General features: G+C 45.2%; 1 protein-coding gene across 1 annotated transcript in view; it reads left to right on the top strand.

Annotated features, from left to right (window-relative positions):
* The window catches only part of SPTBN4 (spectrin beta, non-erythrocytic 4), a 331378-nt gene that overhangs the window by 40386 nt on the left and 269290 nt on the right, over nucleotides 1–21702 (top strand). Inside the window, exons 9-18 of the mRNA XM_063937686.1 lie at nucleotides 1258–1370; nucleotides 1855–2042; nucleotides 2211–2328; nucleotides 5038–5196; nucleotides 5322–5624; nucleotides 10405–10555; nucleotides 11659–11972; nucleotides 12142–12701; nucleotides 12982–13119; nucleotides 14869–15625. Of these exons, the coding sequence (XP_063793756.1) occupies nucleotides 1258–1370; nucleotides 1855–2042; nucleotides 2211–2328; nucleotides 5038–5196; nucleotides 5322–5624; nucleotides 10405–10555; nucleotides 11659–11972; nucleotides 12142–12701; nucleotides 12982–13119; nucleotides 14869–15625 (2801 nt within the window). The remainder of the gene's footprint in view (nucleotides 1–1257; nucleotides 1371–1854; nucleotides 2043–2210; nucleotides 2329–5037; nucleotides 5197–5321; nucleotides 5625–10404; nucleotides 10556–11658; nucleotides 11973–12141; nucleotides 12702–12981; nucleotides 13120–14868; nucleotides 15626–21702) is intronic.

The following is a 21702-nucleotide window of genomic DNA, read 5'->3' as shown; positions in this document are numbered from 1 at the left end:
TAAATACCTCACAGATCGCTCATCGCAGCGCTATAAATCGAATGTGGTAAAAACAGCATGCGATCGCACGTGCCATCAGATAAATATTAAGTGCAGCACATAATATCTTGAGATGCGAGATTCGACCAGCGTGCCTGCGCATCGCATCGGGGGACGCATTCAATGTGCATACAATCCTGCGATTTATCACACCGAAGCGGTCAAAATCGAAGGATTGTACCAGATATCTCACAAGTGTATGGGCACCATAAGAGCAAGAGGTGGGCTTTTAATGACACAGACGGTCTGATTCAGCTCCGCACGCAGTCCTGAGCTGGTCACAATTGACCGTTGTTTTCAGGTCTGCGCATGCTACCCAGTCGCAGTTCTTTGAACACCGCAGTCTGATTGACAGCCTGCAGCCATTAGGGCAGTACAGACGGTGTAATGGTTAGCATTACTGCCTCACAGCACTGAGGTCATGGGTTAGATTCCCACCATGGCCCTAACTGTGTGGAGTTTGTATATTCTCCCCGTACTTGCGTGGGCTTGCTCTGGGTACTCCGGTTTCCGCCCACACTCCAAAAATATACTGGTAGGTTATTTGGATCCCAGCTACATTAACCCTAGTGTGAATGTGTCTGTGTGTACATGTGGTAGGGAATATAGGGGGTCATTCCGAGTTGATCGCAGCCAGCAACTTTTTGCTGCTGGTCCGATCAACTAATCCCGCCTATGGGGGAGTGTATTTTAGCTTAGCAGGGCTGCGATCGCTTGTGCAGCCCTGCTTAGCTAAAAAAGTTTTGTGTAAAAGAAGACTAGGCCTGCACATACTTACCCTTTGCGACGATCTCAGCGATGAAGGGGCCGGCTTTGACGTTAGACATCCGCCCTCCGTTTTCCTGGACACGCCTGCGTTTTCTTTACCACTCCCCGAAAACGGACAGGTGATGCCCTGGAACGCTTTCCTTCTGTCAATCTTCTTGCGGGCGCCGCTGCGACCGCTTTCTTCGTGACCAGCGTCGTAGCGCCGGGCAATGACGCATTCCAGATCCGTTCGCACCGCAGCGAAGAACCGCTGCGTGTGAACGGGTCGGAATGACCCTCATAGACTGTAAGCTCCACAGGGGCAGGGACTGATGTGAATAGCCAAATATTCTCTGTAAAGCGCTGCGAAATATGTGTGCGATATATAAATAACTGGTAATAAATAAATTAGGGTGAGGAGACGGGGTCTGGAAATTACTGCAGTATGAGAAAGAATGTTTTTTCTTCTAGATGTCAACATGGAGAATCCAGATGAGAAGTCTATTATCACATATGTTGTGTCTTTTTATCACTACTTCTCCAAGATGAAGGCTTTGGCAGTGGAGGGCAAGCGCATCGGAAAGGTGACATACACCCTCTGTCATGTAATTATTATATACTCACAGTGCACATCAGAGAGTGGGGAAAAGATTCAACCAGGGGTCTCTCCTGTTATTTGTCTTGTTGTTCTGGAGTAGGAGTAAACAAGAGTTTTATTCATCTTGTGATACTGTTTGTTTTATGTGCACATACATTGATGGTACTCCCACCGCTGGCAGTAAGGGAGTAAGGAAATCTCAGTAGTCAGACTAGCTTCTGTTTCCCGTTTCCTATTATCTGTGTAATATAATAGTGACCTATAGAACTGTCTACATCTGGAGGGGTGTGTATGAGCAACCCATACCTGCTGCCGTCATTCTCTGCCTCATAGATCAGAGCAAGTTGGGTTTCATCACATAATTCTAGATGGCTTCTGTTCTTCTTATTCTCTCAGTCTGACAGGTGCTGTATTCTGTGGCCACCTTTGGCTATATGTAATAGTAGACTGACACTGACCATTGTCTGCAGGTGCTAGACCAGGCCATTGAGACTGAGAAGGACATTAACAGATACGAGGACTTAGCATCAGAACTTCTGGACTGGATTGAAAGAACCATATCAATCATCACTAACCAGAAATTCGCCAATTCCTTACTGGGCGTCCAGCAGCAGCTCCAGGCGTTCACCACCTACTGCACCACTGAGAAACCCTGCAAGTGAGTGTGAGGCTCCTCTGGCTTCTGTCCTCCTGCTCTATGGTTTTATATCTTCTCTACATTGGCCACAGCACTGAGGTCATGGGTTCGATTCCTCACTTGTACAGGGGGCCTGAGCCAGTGTTGACTATTAACATTACAGACGTTACATCATGTGTTTTTTCTTAGGTTTCAGGAGAAAGGGAATTTGGAGGTTCTTCTCTTCACCATTCAGAGCAAGATGAGGGAAGAGAAACGCAAACTGTATATCCCTACAGAGGGGAATAATATCTCTGATATTAACAAGGTAAGACCTGTATTTAACCCATTATCCATATAGTATTGTCCGAGCATTAAAAGGGAAAAATATAGCTCCTAAAGAACATATTTACAGCATCAGAGTTACAGACATGCGGGTTTTGGGCTATGTGTGGTTTCTAAATATGAGCTGCTATGACAGTTGTATCAATATGTATAATAACCAGTAGGCTATCACAGTACAGAACACATCAGTGTGTATCGCATGCTGTAAAATAAACAGTAGACTATCAGTCCAGAACACATCAGTGTGTATCGTATGCTGTATAATAATCAGTAGACTATCAGTACAGAACACATCAGTGTGTATCGCATGCTGTGTAATATTCAGTAGACTATCAGTACAGAACACATCAGTATGTATCGCATGCTGTATACTAATCAGTAGACTATCAGTACAGAACACATCAGTATGTATCGCATGCTGTAAAATAAACAGTAGAGTATCAGTACAGAACACATCAGTGTGTATTGCATGCTGTGTAATATTCAGTAGACTATCAGTACAGAACACATCAGTATGTATCGCATGCTGTATACTAATCAGTAGACTATCAGTACAGAACACATCAGTATGTATCGCATGCTGTATAATAACCAGTAGGCTATCACAGTACAGAACACATCAGTGTGTATTGCATGCTGTATAATAATCAGTATACTATCAGTACAGAACACATCAGTGTGTATCGTATGCTGTATAATAATCAGTAGACTATCAGTACAGAACACATCAGTGTGTATCGCATGCTGTGTAGTAATCAGTAGACTATCAGTACAGATCTCCTCAGTGTGTATCGCATGCTGTATAATAACCAGTAGGCTATCACAGTACAGAACACATCAGTGTGTATTGCATGCTGTATAATAATCAGTATACTATCAGTACAGAACACATCAGTGTGTATCGCATGCTGTGTAATAAACAGTAGACTATCAGTACAGAACACATCAGTGTGTATCGCATGCTGTGTAATAAACAGTAGACTATCAGTACAGAACACATCAGTGTGTATCGCATGCTGTGTAATAAACAGTAGACTATCAGTACAGAACACATCAGTGTGTATCGCATGCTGTGTAATAAACAGTAGAGTATCAGTACAGAACACATCAGTATGTATCGCATGCTGTATAATAACCAGTAGGCTATCACAGTACAGAACACATCAGTGTGTATTGCATGCTGTATAATAATCAGTATACTATCAGTACAGAACACATCAGTGTGTATCGCATGCTGTGTAATAAACAGTAGACTATCAGTACAGAACACATCAGTGTGTATCGCATGCTGTGTAATAAACAGTAGACTATCAGTACAGAACACATCAGTGTGTATCGCATGCTGTGTAATAAACAGTAGACTATCAGTACAGAACACATCAGTGTGTATCGCATGCTGTGTAATAAACAGTAGAGTATCAGTACAGAACACATCAGTGTGTATCGCATGCTGTATAATAAACAGTAGACTATCAGTACAGAACACATCAGTGTGTATCGCATGCTGTGTAATAATCAGTAGACTATCAGTACAGAACACATCAGTGTGTATTGCATGCTGTGTAATAATCAGTAGACTATCAGTACAGAACACATCAGTGTGTATCGCATGCTGTGTAATAAACAATAGAGTATCAGTACAGAACACATCAGTATGTATCGCATGCTGTATAATAATCAGTAGACTATCAGTACAGAACACATCAGTATGTATCGCATGCTGTGTAATAAACAGTAGAGTATCAGTACAGAACATATCAGTATGTATCGCATGCTGTATAATAATCAGTAGACTATCAGTCCAGAACACATCAGTATGTATCGCATGCTGTGTAATAAACAGTAGACTATCAGTACAGAACACATCAGTGTGTATCGCATGCTGTGTAATAAACAGTAGAGTATCAGTACAGAACACATCAGTGTGTATCGCAACACATCAGTGTGTATCGCATGCTGTATAATAAACAGTAGACTATCAGTACAGAACACATCAGTGTGTATCGCATGCTGTGTAATAATCAGTAGACTATCAGTACAGAACACATCAGTGTGTATTGCATACTGTGTAGTAATCAGTAGACTATCAGTACAGAACACATCAGTGTGTATCGCATGCTGTGTAATAAACAATAGAGTATCAGTACAGAACACATCAGTATGTATCGCATGCTGTATAATAATCAGTAGACTGTCAGTACAGAACACATCAGTGTGTATCGCATGCTGTGTAATAATCAGTAGACTATCAGTACAGAACACATCAGTGTGTATTGCATGCTGTGTAATATTCAGTAGACTATCAGTACAGAACACATCAGTATGTATCGCATGCTGTATACTAATCAGTAGACTATCAGTACAGAACACATCAGTATGTATCGCATGCTGTATACTAATCAGTAGACTATCAGTACAGAACACATCAGTGTGTATCGCATGCTGTGTAATAAACAGTAGAGTATCAGTACAGAACATATCAGTATGTATCGCATGCTGTATAATAATCAGTAGACTATCAGTCCAGAACACATCAGTGTGTATCGCATGCTGTGTAATAAACAGTAGAGTATCAGTACAGAACACATCAGTATGTATCGCATGCTGTATAATAATCAGATGAGTTTACAGGCAAATAAATTGATCCGCGAATGTAAATATGTGCAAATATGATTACAAGATATTGTCTTAGGCTTGGACGCGGCTGGAGAAGGCTGAACATGAGCGGGAGGTTGCCCTGCGCAATGAGCTCATCCGTCAAGAGAAGCTGGAGCTGCTTTCCCAAAGATTTGATCAGAAAGCAGCCATGAGAGAGGCTTGGCTCAGCGAGAACCAGCGCCTGGTGTCCCAGGTAAAACGTGAGCAGCGGTGAGGATATCCTTCCTTACCATGTGTCATACATGTGTGATTGCATGTTACACATCATCTGAGTAGGTGAAAAGGCTTGCTTTATAATGGGTGGATGTGTCTTGCCAGGATAATTTTGGTTACGACCTATCGGCAGTGGAGGCCGCCATGAAGAAACATGAGGCCATTGAGGCGGACATCTCTTCCTATGAGGAGCGGATCCAGGTGGTGGCTGACCTGGCCCAGGAGATGGAGTCGGAGGGATATTATGATATCTGCAGGATAACAGCCCAGAAAGATAACATCCTAAGGCAGTGGAACCTCCTGAAAGATCTGCTTCGCTCCAGAAGAGGGAGGCTGGAGAAGAACCTGGCCCTCCAGAAGATATTCCAGGAAATGGTGTACATGATAGACTGGATGGATGAGATGCAGGTAATGAGTGGTCAGACATACAGGTCTGGGACAAGGGGCACGTCATGGCTGTGAGACAAGCCCTCCTCACTGGAGATGGGCCGCTGTGTGATTGTTATACTTACACCAGTAAGGAGTGAGGCACTTGTGCTATGAGGAGGTGATAAAGCGGAGGTGATCCAAGCCATATTACATGGGATGGGTCTGACATTGACAGACTGCACCAGGGGGTTAGCTACACTCTGGGCCTGTATAGACACACGCAATGCCGAAGTTCATGTAGTTGGCGATTTTTTTGCTACTGCTATTGCATGCAAATCCCTAAAACCTTGGTGCAGACATTACCTAGATTGTACATGTCGGTTTTGTTCCCAGCGCAAAAATCAGTAAAAATGAGTGACAAATATGTATTTAATAAAAGCAAAAAAAATTTTATGCTTTATTTCTAAAAGAGATTCATAAGAACATATACTATAGTGGATAGTGTAAATACACTGCGATTACCTATAAGTGGTATTTGATAAAAGAAAAGGATAACATATATTTAAAAGGAAAGGGAAAGAAAATTAATAATGAATATGAGACACCTATTACCGGTAAACAAAAAGACAGACTACATAAAACACATAGATTTTCTTCTGGAGTCCGTATCTGTGCCGTCCATGGGCATATACTGAGCGTATATGGGCTAATGGAACGTATAGACATTCAGAGAAAGTGCACTATTCAGCGGCTTATCTTCTCTGTTTCTATTTGACAAAGTTTATACAAGGTAGCCCCCAATTGGTAATATGTGAATGGTGGAGAAGGAAATCAATAGTCCATGTTTGACTTAATCAGTCTTATCGGTAAATATATGTCCAGATATAGTCCGGAAAGTTGCATGTGTTCAGGTCATCAAAAAAAGGTTAAAGGTTACCTCAGTCTCCCCTGCAGTTATGTTCTTTGCTGATGGAATTGGGGTCCAATGGCGTCTTGTCCCCCTGTACGGGTAAGTCTGGAGTCCGCTGGCGGAGATCCTGTGTGAGCCGTTCTCAGCGCTGAGCGGCAGTATGCAGGATCGATTCGATCTGTAATCGAATCGATCCTTTTTTTGATGACCTGAACACATGCAACTTTCTGGACTATATCTGGACATATATTTACCGATAAGACTGATTAAGTCAAACATGGACTATTGATTTCCTTCTCCACCATTCACATATTACCAATTGGGGGCTACCTTGTATAAACTTTGTCAAATAGAAACAGAGAAGATAAGCCGCTGAATAGTGCACTTTCTCTGACTATCTATACGTTCCATTAGCCCATATACGCTCAGTATATGCCCATAGACGGCACAGATACGGACTCCAGAAGAAAATCTATGGGGTAAATTTACTAAGATTCGTATTTTCCCGTTTCAGGTCAAAGTTCAATCACGAATGACATCGAAAGTGTAAAACTGCAACTTTTTGAATTGATTACGACTAATTTACTAAGCTGTCGTATTCGGGTTTTTCTTTTGTTCCGATGTCGATGTCATTCGTGGTTTTTTTTCTATTTTTACGGCAGTGATTAGCAAAACACTGCCGACTTTTTTACAATGAATCTCGGCCGGATCTGTGTGATCCGTGCTGGGGTTCATTTTTTTTGTTTTTTTAAAATTAAACACTGTCAAATATTTTAAAAAAAATTGCGTGGGGTCCCCCCTCCTAAGCATAACCAGCCTCGGGCTCTTTGAGCCGATCCTGGTTGCCGAAATATGGGGAAAAAAATGACAGGGGTTCCCCCATATTTAAGCAACCAGCATCGGGCTCTGCGCCTGGTCCTGGTTCCAAAAATACGGGGGACAAAAAGAGTAGGGGTCCCCCGTATTTTTAAAACCAGCACCGGGCTCCACTAGCTGGACAGATAATGCCACAGCCGGGGGTCACTTTTATATAGTGCCCTGCGGCCGTGGCATCAAAAATCCAACTAGTCACCCCTGGCCGGGGTACCCTGGGGGAGTGGGGACCCCTTCAATCAAGGGGTCCCCCCCCCCCCCCAGCCACCCAAGGGCCAGGGGTGAAGCCCGAGGCTGTCCCCCCCCATCCAATGGGCTGCGGATGGGGGGGCTGATAGCCTTTGTTGTAAAAGAAAAGATATTGTTTTTAGTAGCAGTACTACAAGTCCCAGCAAGCCTCCCCCGCATGCTGGTACTTGGAGAACCACAAGTACCAGCATGCGGCGGAAAAACGGGCCCGCTGGTACTTGTAGTACTACTACTAAAAAAATACCCAAAAAAACACAAGACACACACACCGTGAAAGTATAATTTTATTACATACATACACACATACATACATACTTACCTTATGTTCCCACGCAGGTCGGTCCTCTTCTCCAGTAGAATCCATGGGGTACCTGTTGAAGAAATTATACTCACGAGATCCAGGGGTCCAGGGTCCTCGGGGAATCCAGGTGTAATCCACGTACTTGAAAAAAATAACAAAACGGACACCCGAGCCACGCACTAAAAGGGGACCCATGTTTGCACATGGATCCCCTTTTCCCGACTGCCAGAAACCCACTCTGACTGATGTCTAAGTGGGTTTCTTCAGCCAATCAGGGAGTGCCACGTTGTAGCACTCTCCTGATCGGCTGTGTGCTCCTGTACTGAGTGACAGGCGGCACACGGCAGTGTTACAATGTAGCGCCTATGCGCTCCATTGTAACCAATGCTGGGAACTTTCTGCTCAGCGGTGACGTCACTTTAGGTCAACCGCAGGGCAGAAAGTTCCCACCATTGGTTACAATGGAGCGCATAGGCGCTACATTGTAACACTGCCGTGTGCCGCCTGTCACTCAGTACAGGAGCACACAGCCGATCAGGAGAGTGCTACAACGTGGCACTCCCTGATTGGCTGAAGAAACCCACTTAGACATCAGTCAGAGTGGGTTTCTGGCAGTCGGGAAAAGGGGATCCATGTGCAAACATGGGTCCCCTTTTAGTGCGTGGCTCGGGTGTCCGTTTTGTTATTTTTTTCAAGTACGTGGATTACACCTGGATTCCCCGAGGACCCTGGACCCCTGGATCTCGTGAGTATAATTTCTTCAACAGGTACCCCTTGGATTCTACTGGAGAAGAGGACCGACCTGCGTGGGAACATAAGGTAAGTATGTATGTATGTTTGTGTGCATGTATGTAATAAATCTTTACTTTCACGGTGTGTGTGTCTTGTCTTTTTTTGGGTATTTTTTTAGTAGTAGTACTACAGGTACCAGCGGGCCCGTTTTTCCGTCGCATGCTGGTACTTGTGGTTCTCCAAGTACCAGCATGCGGGGGAGGCTTGCTGGGCCTTGTAGTACTGCTACTAAAAACAATATCTTTTCATTATCACAAAAGGCTATCAGCCTCCCCATCCGTAGCCCATTGGATGGGGGGGGACAGCCTCGGGCTTCACCCCTGGCCCTTGGGTGGCTGGGGGGGGGGGACCCCTTGATTGAAGGGGTCCCCACTCCCCCAGGGTACCCCGGCCAGGGGTGACTAGTTGGATTTTTGATGCCACGGCCGCAGGGCACTATATCAAAGTGACCCCCGGCTGTGGCATTATCTGTCCAGCTAGTGGAGCCCGGTGCTGGTTTTAAAAATACGGGGGACCCCTACTCTTTTTGTCCCCCGTATTTTTGGAACCAGGACCAGGCGCAGAGCCCGATGCTGGTTGCTTAAATATGGGGGAACCCCTGTCAATTTTTTCCCCATATTTCTGCAACCAGGATCGGCTCAAAGAGCCCGAGGCTGGTTATGCTTAGGAGGGGGGACCCCACGCAATTTTTTTTAATAAAATAACAACTTTCCCACCCCTTCCCACTGATATACATGCACGGATCTCATGGATCCCTGCATGCCTATCCAATCACGGAAAAAAAAAGCAGGTCTGTTTTTTTTTAGCACTTTTTTACGAGTTGTAATTTTTCACGGCAGTGTTTGTTTTTTTTTTTGCTTTGCACTTCTTAGTAAATTACCGAGATTCATACTTAAACAGCCGCGTTTTGACCGATGGTGTATTCATTCGTAATTTTTTTCTTGGACTTGCAAAAAATTACGAATGCCCTCATCACTGCCGTGATTATTGCTTAGTAAATTACCGAGATGACACTTTGATGAAAAAACGGCATCTCGGTCAAAATCGGGAGCTTAGTAAATTTCCCCCTATGTGTTTTATGTAGTCTGTCTTTTTGTTTACCGGTAATAGGTGTCTCACATTCATTATTAATTTTCTTTCCCTTTCTTTTTAAATATATGTTATCCTTTTCTTTTATCAAATACCACTTATAGGTAATCGCAGTGTATTTACACTATCCACTATAGTATATGTTCTTATGAATCTCTTTTAGAAATAAAGCATAAATTTTTTTTTGCTTTTATTAAATACATATTTGTCACTCATTTTTACTGATTTTTGCGCTGGGAACAAAACCGACATGTACTCTCTGTAACAACAGCAGAATTGGGTAGTGATTCTGCACCTTTTCCCCATAGCAGCATTCACAGTAAAGTGAGTGCACTTTTCTGTTAGCGCAGTGCCCATATCCTTTTTGTTCTGATTACCTAGATTGTGTGTACAAAGGCACTGTTGCGATTGAGACCCACGGAACGTTGTGGAAAAGTGCTGGGTGTACCTGTGCAGAGAGGTGACTTAGCACGGAGATAGTCCATATCACAGACAGGCAACAGCCAATAGACGTAAGCATGGTTGCGGCTGCGTCCGACATAGAACGTACGTGACAGACTCACCACAATCCAGTGGATGTATAGAGAACTCTCTGTGTTCCTCAGGTTCCCCTTTCGTCCAAAGACTTTGGGAAGCATCTTTTGGAAGTAGAAGATCTTCTGCAGAAGCACAGCTTGCTAGAGGCCGACATCACTGCCCAGACTGAGAGAGTCCACTCCCTAAATCAGGCTGCCCTGAAGTTCACTCAGTACTCTGGTGAGTGCCAGCAGAATAATTGTCTAGCATTTCGGTTTGTGTACTAAGCATCTGGGAGGACAAATCGGACATTGGGGGTAATCCAGAGTTGATCGCAGCAGCAAATTTGTTAGCAGTTGGGCAAAACCATGTGCACTGCAGGGGGGGCAGATATAACATGTGCAGAGAGAGTTAGATTTGAATGGGTTATATTGTTTCTGTGCAGGGTAGATACTGGCTGCTTTATTTTTACACTGCAATTTAGATTTCAGTTTGAACACACCCCACCCAAATCTAACTCTCTCTGCACATGATACATCTGCCCCCCCTGCAGTGCACATGGTTTTGCCCAACTGCTAACAAATTTGCTGCTGCGATTAACTCTGAATTACCCCCATAGAGTCCCCAGTTCAGCGTTTATAAGGTATGTTGCTGTGCTAAAACAATGGGGCTAATTCATACCTGATCGTAGATGTGCTAAATTTAGCACATCTACGATCAGTCACACAGACATGCGGGGGTACGCCCAGCACAGGGCTAGTCCGCCCCGCATATCAGTCCCTGCCCCGTTGCACAAGTACAAAAGCATCGCACAGTGACGATGCTTTTGTACTTCAGGAGTAGCTCCCAGCCAGCGCAGCTCCTGCGCACTGGCAGTGAGCTATTTGTTGCTGCCCGGGTCGCAGTGGCTGCGTGTGACAGAGGCGATCACTGGGCTACGACAGCCGTCGACTGTCTGGCATGCGCCGGCTCACTGCGGCGCCAGCGCATGCGCAGTTCAGACCTGATCGGTGCTGTGTTGAAACGCCCTGCACCGATCAGGTCTGGATCAGCCCCAATGTCCTTTCCATGTAATGTTCAAAAGCAAAAGCCTCACTGTACGAATCTAGGGAGGTCACAGGATTGTACTCTGACTTTCCAAGTGCTTTCCTGCCTGTGTTGGATTCACAGAATGTCACTTTGCCTCTTAGTAGTGTCATTCACTATACTTATTTCTTATTGGAAGACTAAACCTTTACTTGTTTACATACTGCAGAAGATTTAGATTGAAAAATACACAAAGCCACTTATATTATAATTAGCAATTAGGTCTGCATACCAAGTACTTGTCATTTGTTACACAGAATATCAGCCCTGCGACCCCCAGATCATCTGCAACAGAGTAGAGCATGTCAAGAGCTGTTTGGAAGCACTGAGGCAGCTGGCGGAGAAACGCCGGGGTGAGCTGGAAGAATCAAGGCATCTCTGGTGCCTTCTGCAGGAGGTGGAAGAGGCTGAGGGCTGGATCCGAGAGAAAGAACAGATTCTGTCTGCTCCACAAAGTTACGGGAAGGACCTGAGCAGCGTCCTGAGGCTTCTGAGCAAACACAAGATACTGGTGGGGGAGCTCGGAGGGAGATATTCTATGCTACAGCAGACTCTCCAGAAAGGGGAGCAGGTGACTATTGTGACTTTATGTTCTGGCCCAGTAAGTTCTCATTATTTTGCAGCTGCTAGGGTAGTGATTTATTAAACATGTCACTTCTAATTAAACATTAGATCTAGGACTGTAGATATTGGTAGTAGAAATGAACCTACTTTTTACAGATAACTTTTATGTTTTCAAGGTGCTAACAAAGAGGCGGCGAGGAATGTCTGGGCTTCGCCAGAGGATGCAAGAGGTGAAGCTGAAATGGGAGAACCTGGAAAAGGCCTCCAATGCCCATCAGCTGAAACTTCAGGAGGCCTCTAATTTCCATCAGTTCAATGCAGACACTGTGGAGCTTGCAGGTTGGCTGCAGGATACCTATCGCCTGGTTTCCAGTGATGACTTTGGACACGATGAGTTTTCCACCCAGTCGTTGGTCAAGAAGCATCGGGCAGCCACCGAAGAGATAGAGAAACACAGAGCCGCTGTGCTTGGCTTGAGGAAACAGTTGTCGGAACTGGGTGCAGATTATAGAGACCAGGTGGATGTGCAGATCAGTATTGTGGAGGTGGAGCAGCTCTATGGAGAGGTGGTTGAGGTAGCCTCCCTGCGGAGCCAGTGGCTTCAAGATGCATTAGATGTCTACAAAATGTTTGGGGAGGTTAACTCCTGTGAGGTGTGGATAGACGAGAAGGAGCAGTGGTTAATGAAGATGGATATCCCACAGAGACTGGAGGATGTGGAGGTTGTCCAGCACAGGTGAGAATCTATCAGCAGGAGATAGAAACCTTCCCCCAGGTCAGTTCTTATAAAGTCCTGCTGTCAATCAGGTACATGTCTTAGCAATCTCAAGTACCCTTTTAAGCATATTTATGTGTTAGTATATGTGGTATATTACTGGCAGTTTTCTGTTATTAGTGTAATTATTTGGCCAGACCCCACTTTTCTTCCATCAGTACAGGAACATTTTGGAAATAGACAATCGAGGGGGAGTTGTGGTGATTGTCTGGTGACCAGGAATCTTCCTGATGGGTTGTAGGTTTGAGAGTCTGGACCAAGAAATGAACAGTCTGATGGGTCGTGTACTGGATGTCAACCAGATTGTGCAGCAGCTTCTAGAGGGTGGCCATCCCAGCTCCTCTGAGGTCCGGGCCTGTCAGGATCACCTAAACAGCAGGTAATGAAACCGCATGGAGGACAGCGTAAAACATGCATGTTGGTTCTGCGTGTGCCCATGAAATAAGCCACATGCACATATGAGCGAATGCAGATTTGCTTGCACGTGATACTTGCACTTGCTTACGGCTGGAGAGGCGTGGCCGGTAAGAGTAGCGGTGATCTAACATAGACCTAGTACGGGAAATAGACGCAGACCTGCACAGAGACGCATATACCGTAGGCCTTTCAGTAGCCGTAGCAATTGCAGGTACATGTGGGCCGGTACACATTTACACTTATGATGATGACAATCACCAGCACTTCGCTAGCCGCTTCTGATTGGCTGGTTGCAGGTTCACTTTGGAAGCTGATAGGCTCTTTGTTCATTGATCGTGCCAATATTATATAATTTTCTGAGTATATTTACCAGTTATTTTCCTCATTTGTACACAGAAGAGAGAGTTATACACTACCGTGCTGATTATGAGTTGCACACAGTGTGCTTGAATCTCGTGGAAATGTGCGCACATGCACCGGGTCATAGATCACTAGTGCATACAGATGAACCACACCACATTTCTGGGTGGTAACCATGTGATCATTCGGAACTCGTCCGCCCTGTGGGAGTGTCAAGAGCCAATTATCACGTTATAATGTAGTAAGCAGCCAGGCATCTGATTCAGAATTGGCTCCATAGTATACAGCCACCTTTATATATGCATCTTCATCCTGTTCCTCCAAATCTAAGGACCACATTCCATTATACATTTCCATCCTCTCTGTAGTATCTGTCTCTTCCCCCTAGTTTGCATACAGTACAGCTGGACAGTGTCATATAAAGCGTAAATAATGTTAAATCAGAAATTGCTTAATTCATGCTGGGGAGGGAGCTCTTTTATAGCCCTTAGACTACATATGTAATCCATAAATGTAAAGGTCTAATTTCTCATGCTGAGACAGGAGGTAAGATATATGAGATCCTATGGAGCCCCCATGTCATCTGTTTTCAGACACATCAGACAAATTCTCCCTGCAGTGTCCTTCAAAGCAGAATACTGGAGAGATAGTATGACATTGAGATCCATTGATCTTTATGCCACACCGCCCTTTGCAGGAGAGCACAAAAGAATGGTGCTGGCATCAATTTCTCCTCTTAACCATGGACAGCGCAGGCAGGGGTAAATCGATTGGGAAATGGTGATGTTGCCCATAGCAACCAATCAGATTATATCTATTATCTCCTAGAAGCAGCTAGATAAATGTAAAGTATAATCTGATTGGTTGCTTTGAGCAACATCACCAGTTCTAAAAAAAAACTCCCACCTTAGTAAATTTAACTTGCAGTGTGGAAATGGATCTGTAGGCCACTTTATTTCTCTGGTGGCTTTCTCCTGGTGTGTTCATGTGATGACCCCATGCTTCACCCTGCCGCATTATCTTCCCTAGCAATTTTGGCTTTGGCATATCAATTCTGCTAAGACCCTAAAACAGGCATTTCCAACCTCAGTCCTCGAGGTCCACTAACAGTGCAGGTTTAGTGATATCCAGGCTTCAGCACACATGATAAAATCAAAATAATTGAGGTACTACTTAGGTCACATGTGCACAAGCATGGATATTACTAAAACATGGACTGTTAGTGTGCCTTGATGACCGAGGTTGGGAATACCTGCCATAAAATGACAATGTTTATACTTGTCAGTGTTACTAGTAGCTGTTACTTGGGTTCTAGGTATATGCATTCAGCGCTGTTGTTGTGTTTCAATAGGTGGAACCGAATTGTAGAGCTAGTTGAGCAGAGGAAAGAACAAATCACCTCTGTCCTTCGCCTGCAGAACTATTTCCTAGAGTGCAATGAGGTAAAGTCACAGATCCGTGAGAAAAGGAAAGCCATGGAGACCACCCAGTGTGGTAGTGGAGAACTGGGTGGGGTGTTGACTCTGCAGAGGAAGCTGTCAAGCATGGAGGCAGCACTGGTGGCTCTTGAGCCCAAGTTGGTCCAGCTGCAGCAAGATGCAGAAGCCCTTACCACCTGCCACCCATCTCAGGCCATGGAAGTGCTGGTACACTTTGAGGAAATTAGCGGAGAGTGGGAAGCTCTGAAGAGGACTATACAAGGGTGTGAGGATTCCCTCACAGTTGCCAACAAGTTACAGCAATTTATTCAAGACCTGGATAACTTTCTGACTTGGTTGGTCAAGACACAAACTGCTGTGGCTGCTGAAGAGTTGCCGTCCAACCTGTTGGAGGCTGAGAGGTTGCTAGGGCTCCACGGTGCCCTGAAAGAAGAGATAAGCAGATATGAGGAGGACTACAATAAGATTCAGGCAGTCAGTGACCTCCTGAGCCTGGAAGAGGCTGATCTCCCATACCTTTCTCTCCAGCAGTGGTTGCAGAAGCTGGAGGTAGGATGGAATAAGCTGCTGCAGATGTGGGAGAACAGGAGGGAGGTCCTTGTACAGTCCCACATTTTCCATTTATTCTTGAGAGATGTTAAACAGGCTGACGCGTGCCTGAACAACCAGGTGAGAAAAGTTCTTGTTTGATGTATGTACTACATGAAAAGCAAAATAAGCTTTTATCTAAAAACATTCGGCAGCTATATTATTTGCAAACACTACTATACTGTAAGTGAATAAATATTTTTTTTTTCTAATCTACATATCATTTTGGGACACAACAGCACTTACGTGAGGCATCTTGACTTGTGTGACGAAGGGTTAAACATAGCCAACGTACCTGTGTAGCAATGAGTTAGATCCCCTGCTTATATTACACTAGCCATTAAGTCAAAAATTCTGCCACCACCAGTTTTGTTTCAAGAGCTGAATTCTTAGAAGAAGCCTTGGTTTACTACCTGTCTATGGTGGTCATTCCGAGTTGATCGCTAGCTGCATTCGTTCGCTGTGCAGCGATGAGGCAAAAAACTGGCACTTCTGCACATGCGTATGCGGCGCAATGCGCACGCGTGTTGTACTATTGCAACGAACAATGTAGTTTCACACAGGGTCTAGCAAAGCATTTCAGTCGCACTGGTGGCCGCAGTGTGATTGACATGAAGTGGGCGTTTCTGGGTGTCAACTGACCATTTTCAGGGAGTGTTAGAAAAAATGCAGGCGTGCCAGGAAAAACGCAGGCGTGGCTGGCCGAACGCAGGGTGTGTTTGTGACGTCAAAACAGGAACTGAATTTGGATTGTATTTCTCTTTCATCCACTAGGGGACACTGGAGTCCTATACAGTAGGGGTGTGAAGCTTGCAACCGGAGGTGTGGCACAATCTAAAATTAGCATTGTCTGCACAGCCGGTTCCTCCCCCTTCACATCCCTTCTCCCTCAGTTTGGAAAATTGTGCCTACGAGGTACAAGCACAGAAAGGAGCTCCTGCTCCATGAAGATTGATTTTTTTTTTTTTTTTCTCTCTCTTATACTTGCCCAATCCCTCCTAACTAAAGGGAGGGTGCAGGTTTTAAACGAAAAGATGGTAAATGCCCGATCCCACCTAAATGAAAGGGGGTGCAGGCTTTACCAGGCGAAAAGGCTGCGTCCCCCTAATAAAAGGGGGACAAAGTTCAGGATTGGAGACAATGACTCCAGCTGAAGGGGTCTGCATCTCCTATAAAGGCACCAACCGTGAGTACTGGTTGTTTTAAAATGGCCCCAGAGGAGTTGAAGAAGCAAGTGGGATTTAGATTATTTTTATTTTTTTTCTTGATTATTTCTTTATTTAATTTCCCCATGGGGCTTTAGTAGACTTTGCTAGCAAATCCTCATAGTGTAGAGGACTGATCCCCTGTAAATTGAGGTTCAAATCTTTAAAAAAAAAAAAAAAATTCTCATCAGGTTAACGCCTCCTGCACAAGCAGTATCCAAGGTGTGCAGGGCGGTTTAAGGGCCTCTTCCTCTTGTACCGTAAGCAGAGGAGGAAGAGGGTATTCTCATTGATACAAAGGAAGGTGAGTTAATTGAATTTAACCTAGACGCCGATTTTCCAGAAGAGGACACGGCAATCTCAGGTCTTGATTCTTTAATCGAAACGGTGACGGAGATCCTACATTGTAAGGTAGAATAAGTAAAGGAGCCAGAAGATTCGAATGGTTCGAATCCCAAAAACCGCGTTCAGCAGCGTTTCCCATTCCTAAATCCCTCCAATCTCAAATGGAGGAGGCTTGGAAGCAACCTGACAAACTCTTTAAATTTTCCCAACAGGATTTCCAGTAACTTATCCCCTATCTAAGGGTGTAATGGATAAGTGGGAGACTCCGCCGGTAGTGGTTGTTTTCCTAGGAAGGTTGCCGAAAAGAACAATCTTACCATTACCTAATGTAACGACTTTAAGAGGTTGACACAGCTTTAAAGTAAATTTTTGTAGCAGGTGCAGCACGGAGACCTACGGTTGTCTGCGCTTGGGTTAACAAGACCATGGGAGCATGGTCTGCATGTATGGTACAGGCTATTGAGGGGGAAAATGGCTTGGAAGAAATTACCCAACCGGCGGAGCATATTCAAGATATCGCAGGATAGCATCTCGCATCTCTGCATCAGCCATATCGGCTAGACGAACAGAGAATGGAGACTCTGACACCAAGGGGTGGTAGAATCCTTTCCCTTGGAGGGTGAGATGCTTTTCGGTCCAGAGTTGGACAAGTGGACTTCGCAAGCTACAGCAGGGACGTCCATTTTCCTGCCTACTCCTTATACAAGGGCCACTCCACAAGTTAGGAGAGGTTATTTGGGACCAGCATTTACTTCCTTTAGATCGCAGTCCTTGAGAGCCCGAGGAAGAAGTTTCAGTACACAAGTACGTGGGGGCAGAGGTAGAGGCCACTCACAGGTAGCAGCCAGAAAGCGGGATAAAACTGCTGACAAGACCGTGGCAGGACGGTCTCCCGGCTCACGAAAGTCTGGGAGGTTTTCGGGACATCTGGGCCTACACCTCACCAGAACTTTGGATAAACGACCTAATCTCTCTAGGGTACAAACTAGATTTTCCACAGTGACTCAGAGTCAGTTTTTTTACAAGGAGATTGCCTCTGTGCCCTCAGAAAGCAAAGGCGTTACTGCCAGAAATTGAGATATTGCTACGGTCAGAGGTCATTCTTCTGGTTCCCGCCTCTCAGAGAGGCACGGCTTTCTAATCCAGTCTTTTTGTCGTGCCAAAGCCAGTCGGGACGGTCAGGCCGATACTCACTTTAAAAGTTTTAAACCGGTTTATAAGGGTCTACAAATTCTAGCTGGAATCAATCCAATCGATCATTGCAGGCTTAGAACATGCATATCTGCATGCCCCTCACCAGACTTACTTATGGTTCGCACTGCTGACGGATCACTCCCAATTCAGAGCCAATGCCGTTCGGTCTCTCATCGGCCCCAAGAATCTTTACCGAAGATCATGGCAGTCATGGTTGCAGAATCGGGACTGTTGAGGGTCACGATTAGACCTTATCTAGACGACATGCTAATCAAGGCATACTCTCGAGAACAGTTGATCAGGGATGTTCAGACATCTCATCCATTTCTCATTCAACATGGGTAGATTGTGAATTTCCAAAGATCCAACCTCATGCCAATTCACCGGATTCAGTTTCTCGGTCTCCTCTTGGACACGGTACAATTGAGAGTATTCCTACCAGAGAACAAGGTGCAGAACCTACAGAGATTAGTGGCTCAGGTACTGAGCTCAAAAACGGTTTTTCTACACCTTTGTGTGGAATTTCTCGGGAAGATGGTGGCGTCTTTCGAAGCTCTCCAGTACGGCAGACTTCATTCCCGACGATTACAGATGAACCTCCCTGCTCAGTGAGCAGGGTCACACTGGTTTTTACATCAAAGAATACGACTTCAACCACGCATACGCACCTTCTTACTTTGGTGTTCGTTGCACACAGGCAAGGGATTCGGCATTTGGGATTGGAGAATCCTGACAGATGCCAGTCTCAGAGGTTGGGGTACCGTCTCAAAGGAGCATCAGTTTTCAGAGCAGATAGACGCTACTGGAGAGCAGCCTACCCATAAACATTTGCGAACTAAGAGCAGTTTACAATGCGCTTTTCTTAACCAAAGACCAAGTCATGGGTCAACACATAAGAATGCAGTCGGACAATGTCACGACAACGGCATACATAAACCGTCAAAGAGGAACAAGGAGCGGAATGGCGTTCAAGGAAGCCACAAAGATCTTGTGGGCAGAAAGGCGAAACATCATATTCTCGGCAGTTTTCGTTCCAGGTGCGGAGAACTGGGAAGCAGATTATCTCAATCACCAGGACATGCATCCGGGAGAGTGGTGCCTCCATCCACGGATTTTCGACATGGTGGTGAGGAGATGGGGTCTACCTCAAGTCGACCTAATAGCGTCTCGGCAATAACATCAGCTGCCCAGATGTGTGTCCAGGATAAGAGATCCAGCAGAATGAGTGGACACATTAACACTTCCTTGGTGTTACAGGAAGGTTTACATTTTTCCACTTTTCCAAATCATACCCAGGATTCCGGAAAGGGGGTTGAAACGAGAAGGAGTGTGGGCGATTCTAATCGCACCAGATTGGCCCCGCAGGAGTTGGTACTCAGACCTGCGATGGTTACTAGCGGAAGATCCTTGACGGTTACCTCGGAGAGAGGACCTGCTATCTCAGGGACCGTTCCAACACCCAGGCCTGGACGGGCTGCATTTAACGGCGTGGCTGTTGAAACCCGGATCTTAAGAAACAGAGGGACACCAAGAACGGCCATTCCTACGATGATTGCCGCTAGGAAACCGGTCACAGCCATACACTACTACAGGATTTGGAAGAGGTACTTGGACTGGTGTCAAGAACGTGGGTGGAATTCGACGAACTTCCACTTATCCAGACTTTTACTTTTCCTTCAGGCCGGCCTAGAGTTAGGTCTGCGGCTGGGATCTCTGAAGGTTCAAGTGTCGACTCTTTCCATCCTTTTTCAACAGCGGTTGGCATTCTTGCCAGAGGTTCAAACCTTTTTACAGGGGGGGTTCTGAGGATAAAGCCCCCTTTTCGTCCTCCCACTGCACCATGGGATCTAAATTTGGTGTTAGTTTTTTTTTTTTAAATCGCCACTGTTTGAGCCGTTAGCGAGAACAGACCTGAAATATCTCTCTTGGAAGGTAACGTTGTTGCTGGCCTTGGCTTCGACTGGGGGGGTTTCTGAGTTAGGAGCCTTATCGTGTAAGAGTCCTTTTTTATTTAATTATTTTTCATGAGGATCGGGCGGAACTCCGTACAAGAGCGGATTTCCTTCCTAAGGTTGTTTCAGGGTTTCATGTAAACCAGCAAATTGTGGTCCCATCTTTCCATTGTCTCGCAGATGGGGACGTGTCCTTGGTTGTTGTCCGAGCTTTGCGGGTGTACGTACACGTTACGTCATCCTTCAGGAAGTCGGACCATTTGTTTGTCCTTTATATGGGCCAAAGAAGGTTTGGCCGGTTTCTAAGCAGTCTCTGTCTCGATGGATTAGACTTGCCATTCGGCAAGCTTATATTTCCTGTGGTAAACAGGTTCTGGTACAGACGGGTGCTCATACCACCCGATCGGTGGGTGCCTCCGGGGCGGCTGCCAGAGGTATTTCCACTACTTAACTTTGCAGAGCGGCGACGTGGTCCTCAGCCCACACGTTCGCGAAAGTTTACAAGTTTGATACCTTTGCGTCCGAAGTTTCTAAGTTCGGACGTTTGGTTTTGCAGGTCGCCGACAGCACTCCCTCCCTGGGGGATAACTTTGGGACGTCCCCTACTGTATAGGACTCCAGTGTCCCCTAGTGGATGAAAGAGAAAAGAGGATTTTGGTACTTACCGATAAATCCATTTCTCTGAATCCTCTAGGGGACACTGGACGCCCGCCTCGGTGCTGTCAACCTGCTGTGTTAAAAGTTCTTGTTTAAACAGTTCGTACAAACAGCGTTGGTTTTTCGGTAAAGAGTTTCTTGGATGCTGTTTGCTATGTTGTAAGGTTCGGTTCCTCGCCAGGTGCTCTAGTATCATGTCCTATTCTCTCAGTCAAATTTTCCAAACTGAGGGAGAAGGGATGTGAAGGGGGAGGAACCGGCTGTGCAGACAATGCTAATTTTAGATTGTGCCACACCTCCGGTTGCAAGCTTCACACCCCTACTGTATAGGACTCCAGGTGTCCCCTAGAGGATTCCGAGAAATGGATTTATCGGTAAGTACCAAAATCCTCTTTTTCCTGTACTACCAGTTAAACTATATATGCTGTCTTCTTTATTCTGTTATTCTGTTATAAATCAATAAACATTTATTGGAAAAAAAAATCAAAACAGGAACTGAATAGGCTGAAGTGATCGCAAGCGCTGAGTAGGTTTTTAGCTACTCTAAAACTGCACAAAAAAAAATTTGTAGCTGCTCTGCGATCCTTTCGTTCGCACTTCTGCTAAGCTAAAATACACTCCCAGTGGGAGGCGGCATAGCGTGTGCACGGCTGCTAAAAACTGCTAACGAGCCAACAACTCAGAATGACCACCTATCTCACAACACTTAAACTATAAGGCTAGTATAGTTACCATTTGCCAAAAAGAAACCTTTTTTTGCCATTATGTAGCACTTATTCTACTCAAATTCTCTGATATATGAATT

The sequence above is a fragment of the Pseudophryne corroboree genome, chromosome 8 (genome assembly GCF_028390025.1).
Source record: "Pseudophryne corroboree isolate aPseCor3 chromosome 8, aPseCor3.hap2, whole genome shotgun sequence".
NCBI classification, from domain to species: domain Eukaryota; kingdom Metazoa; phylum Chordata; class Amphibia; order Anura; family Myobatrachidae; genus Pseudophryne; species Pseudophryne corroboree.
The sequence above is the reverse complement of the archived record's forward strand: the minus strand, read 5'-3'. Positions and strand labels throughout refer to the sequence as shown.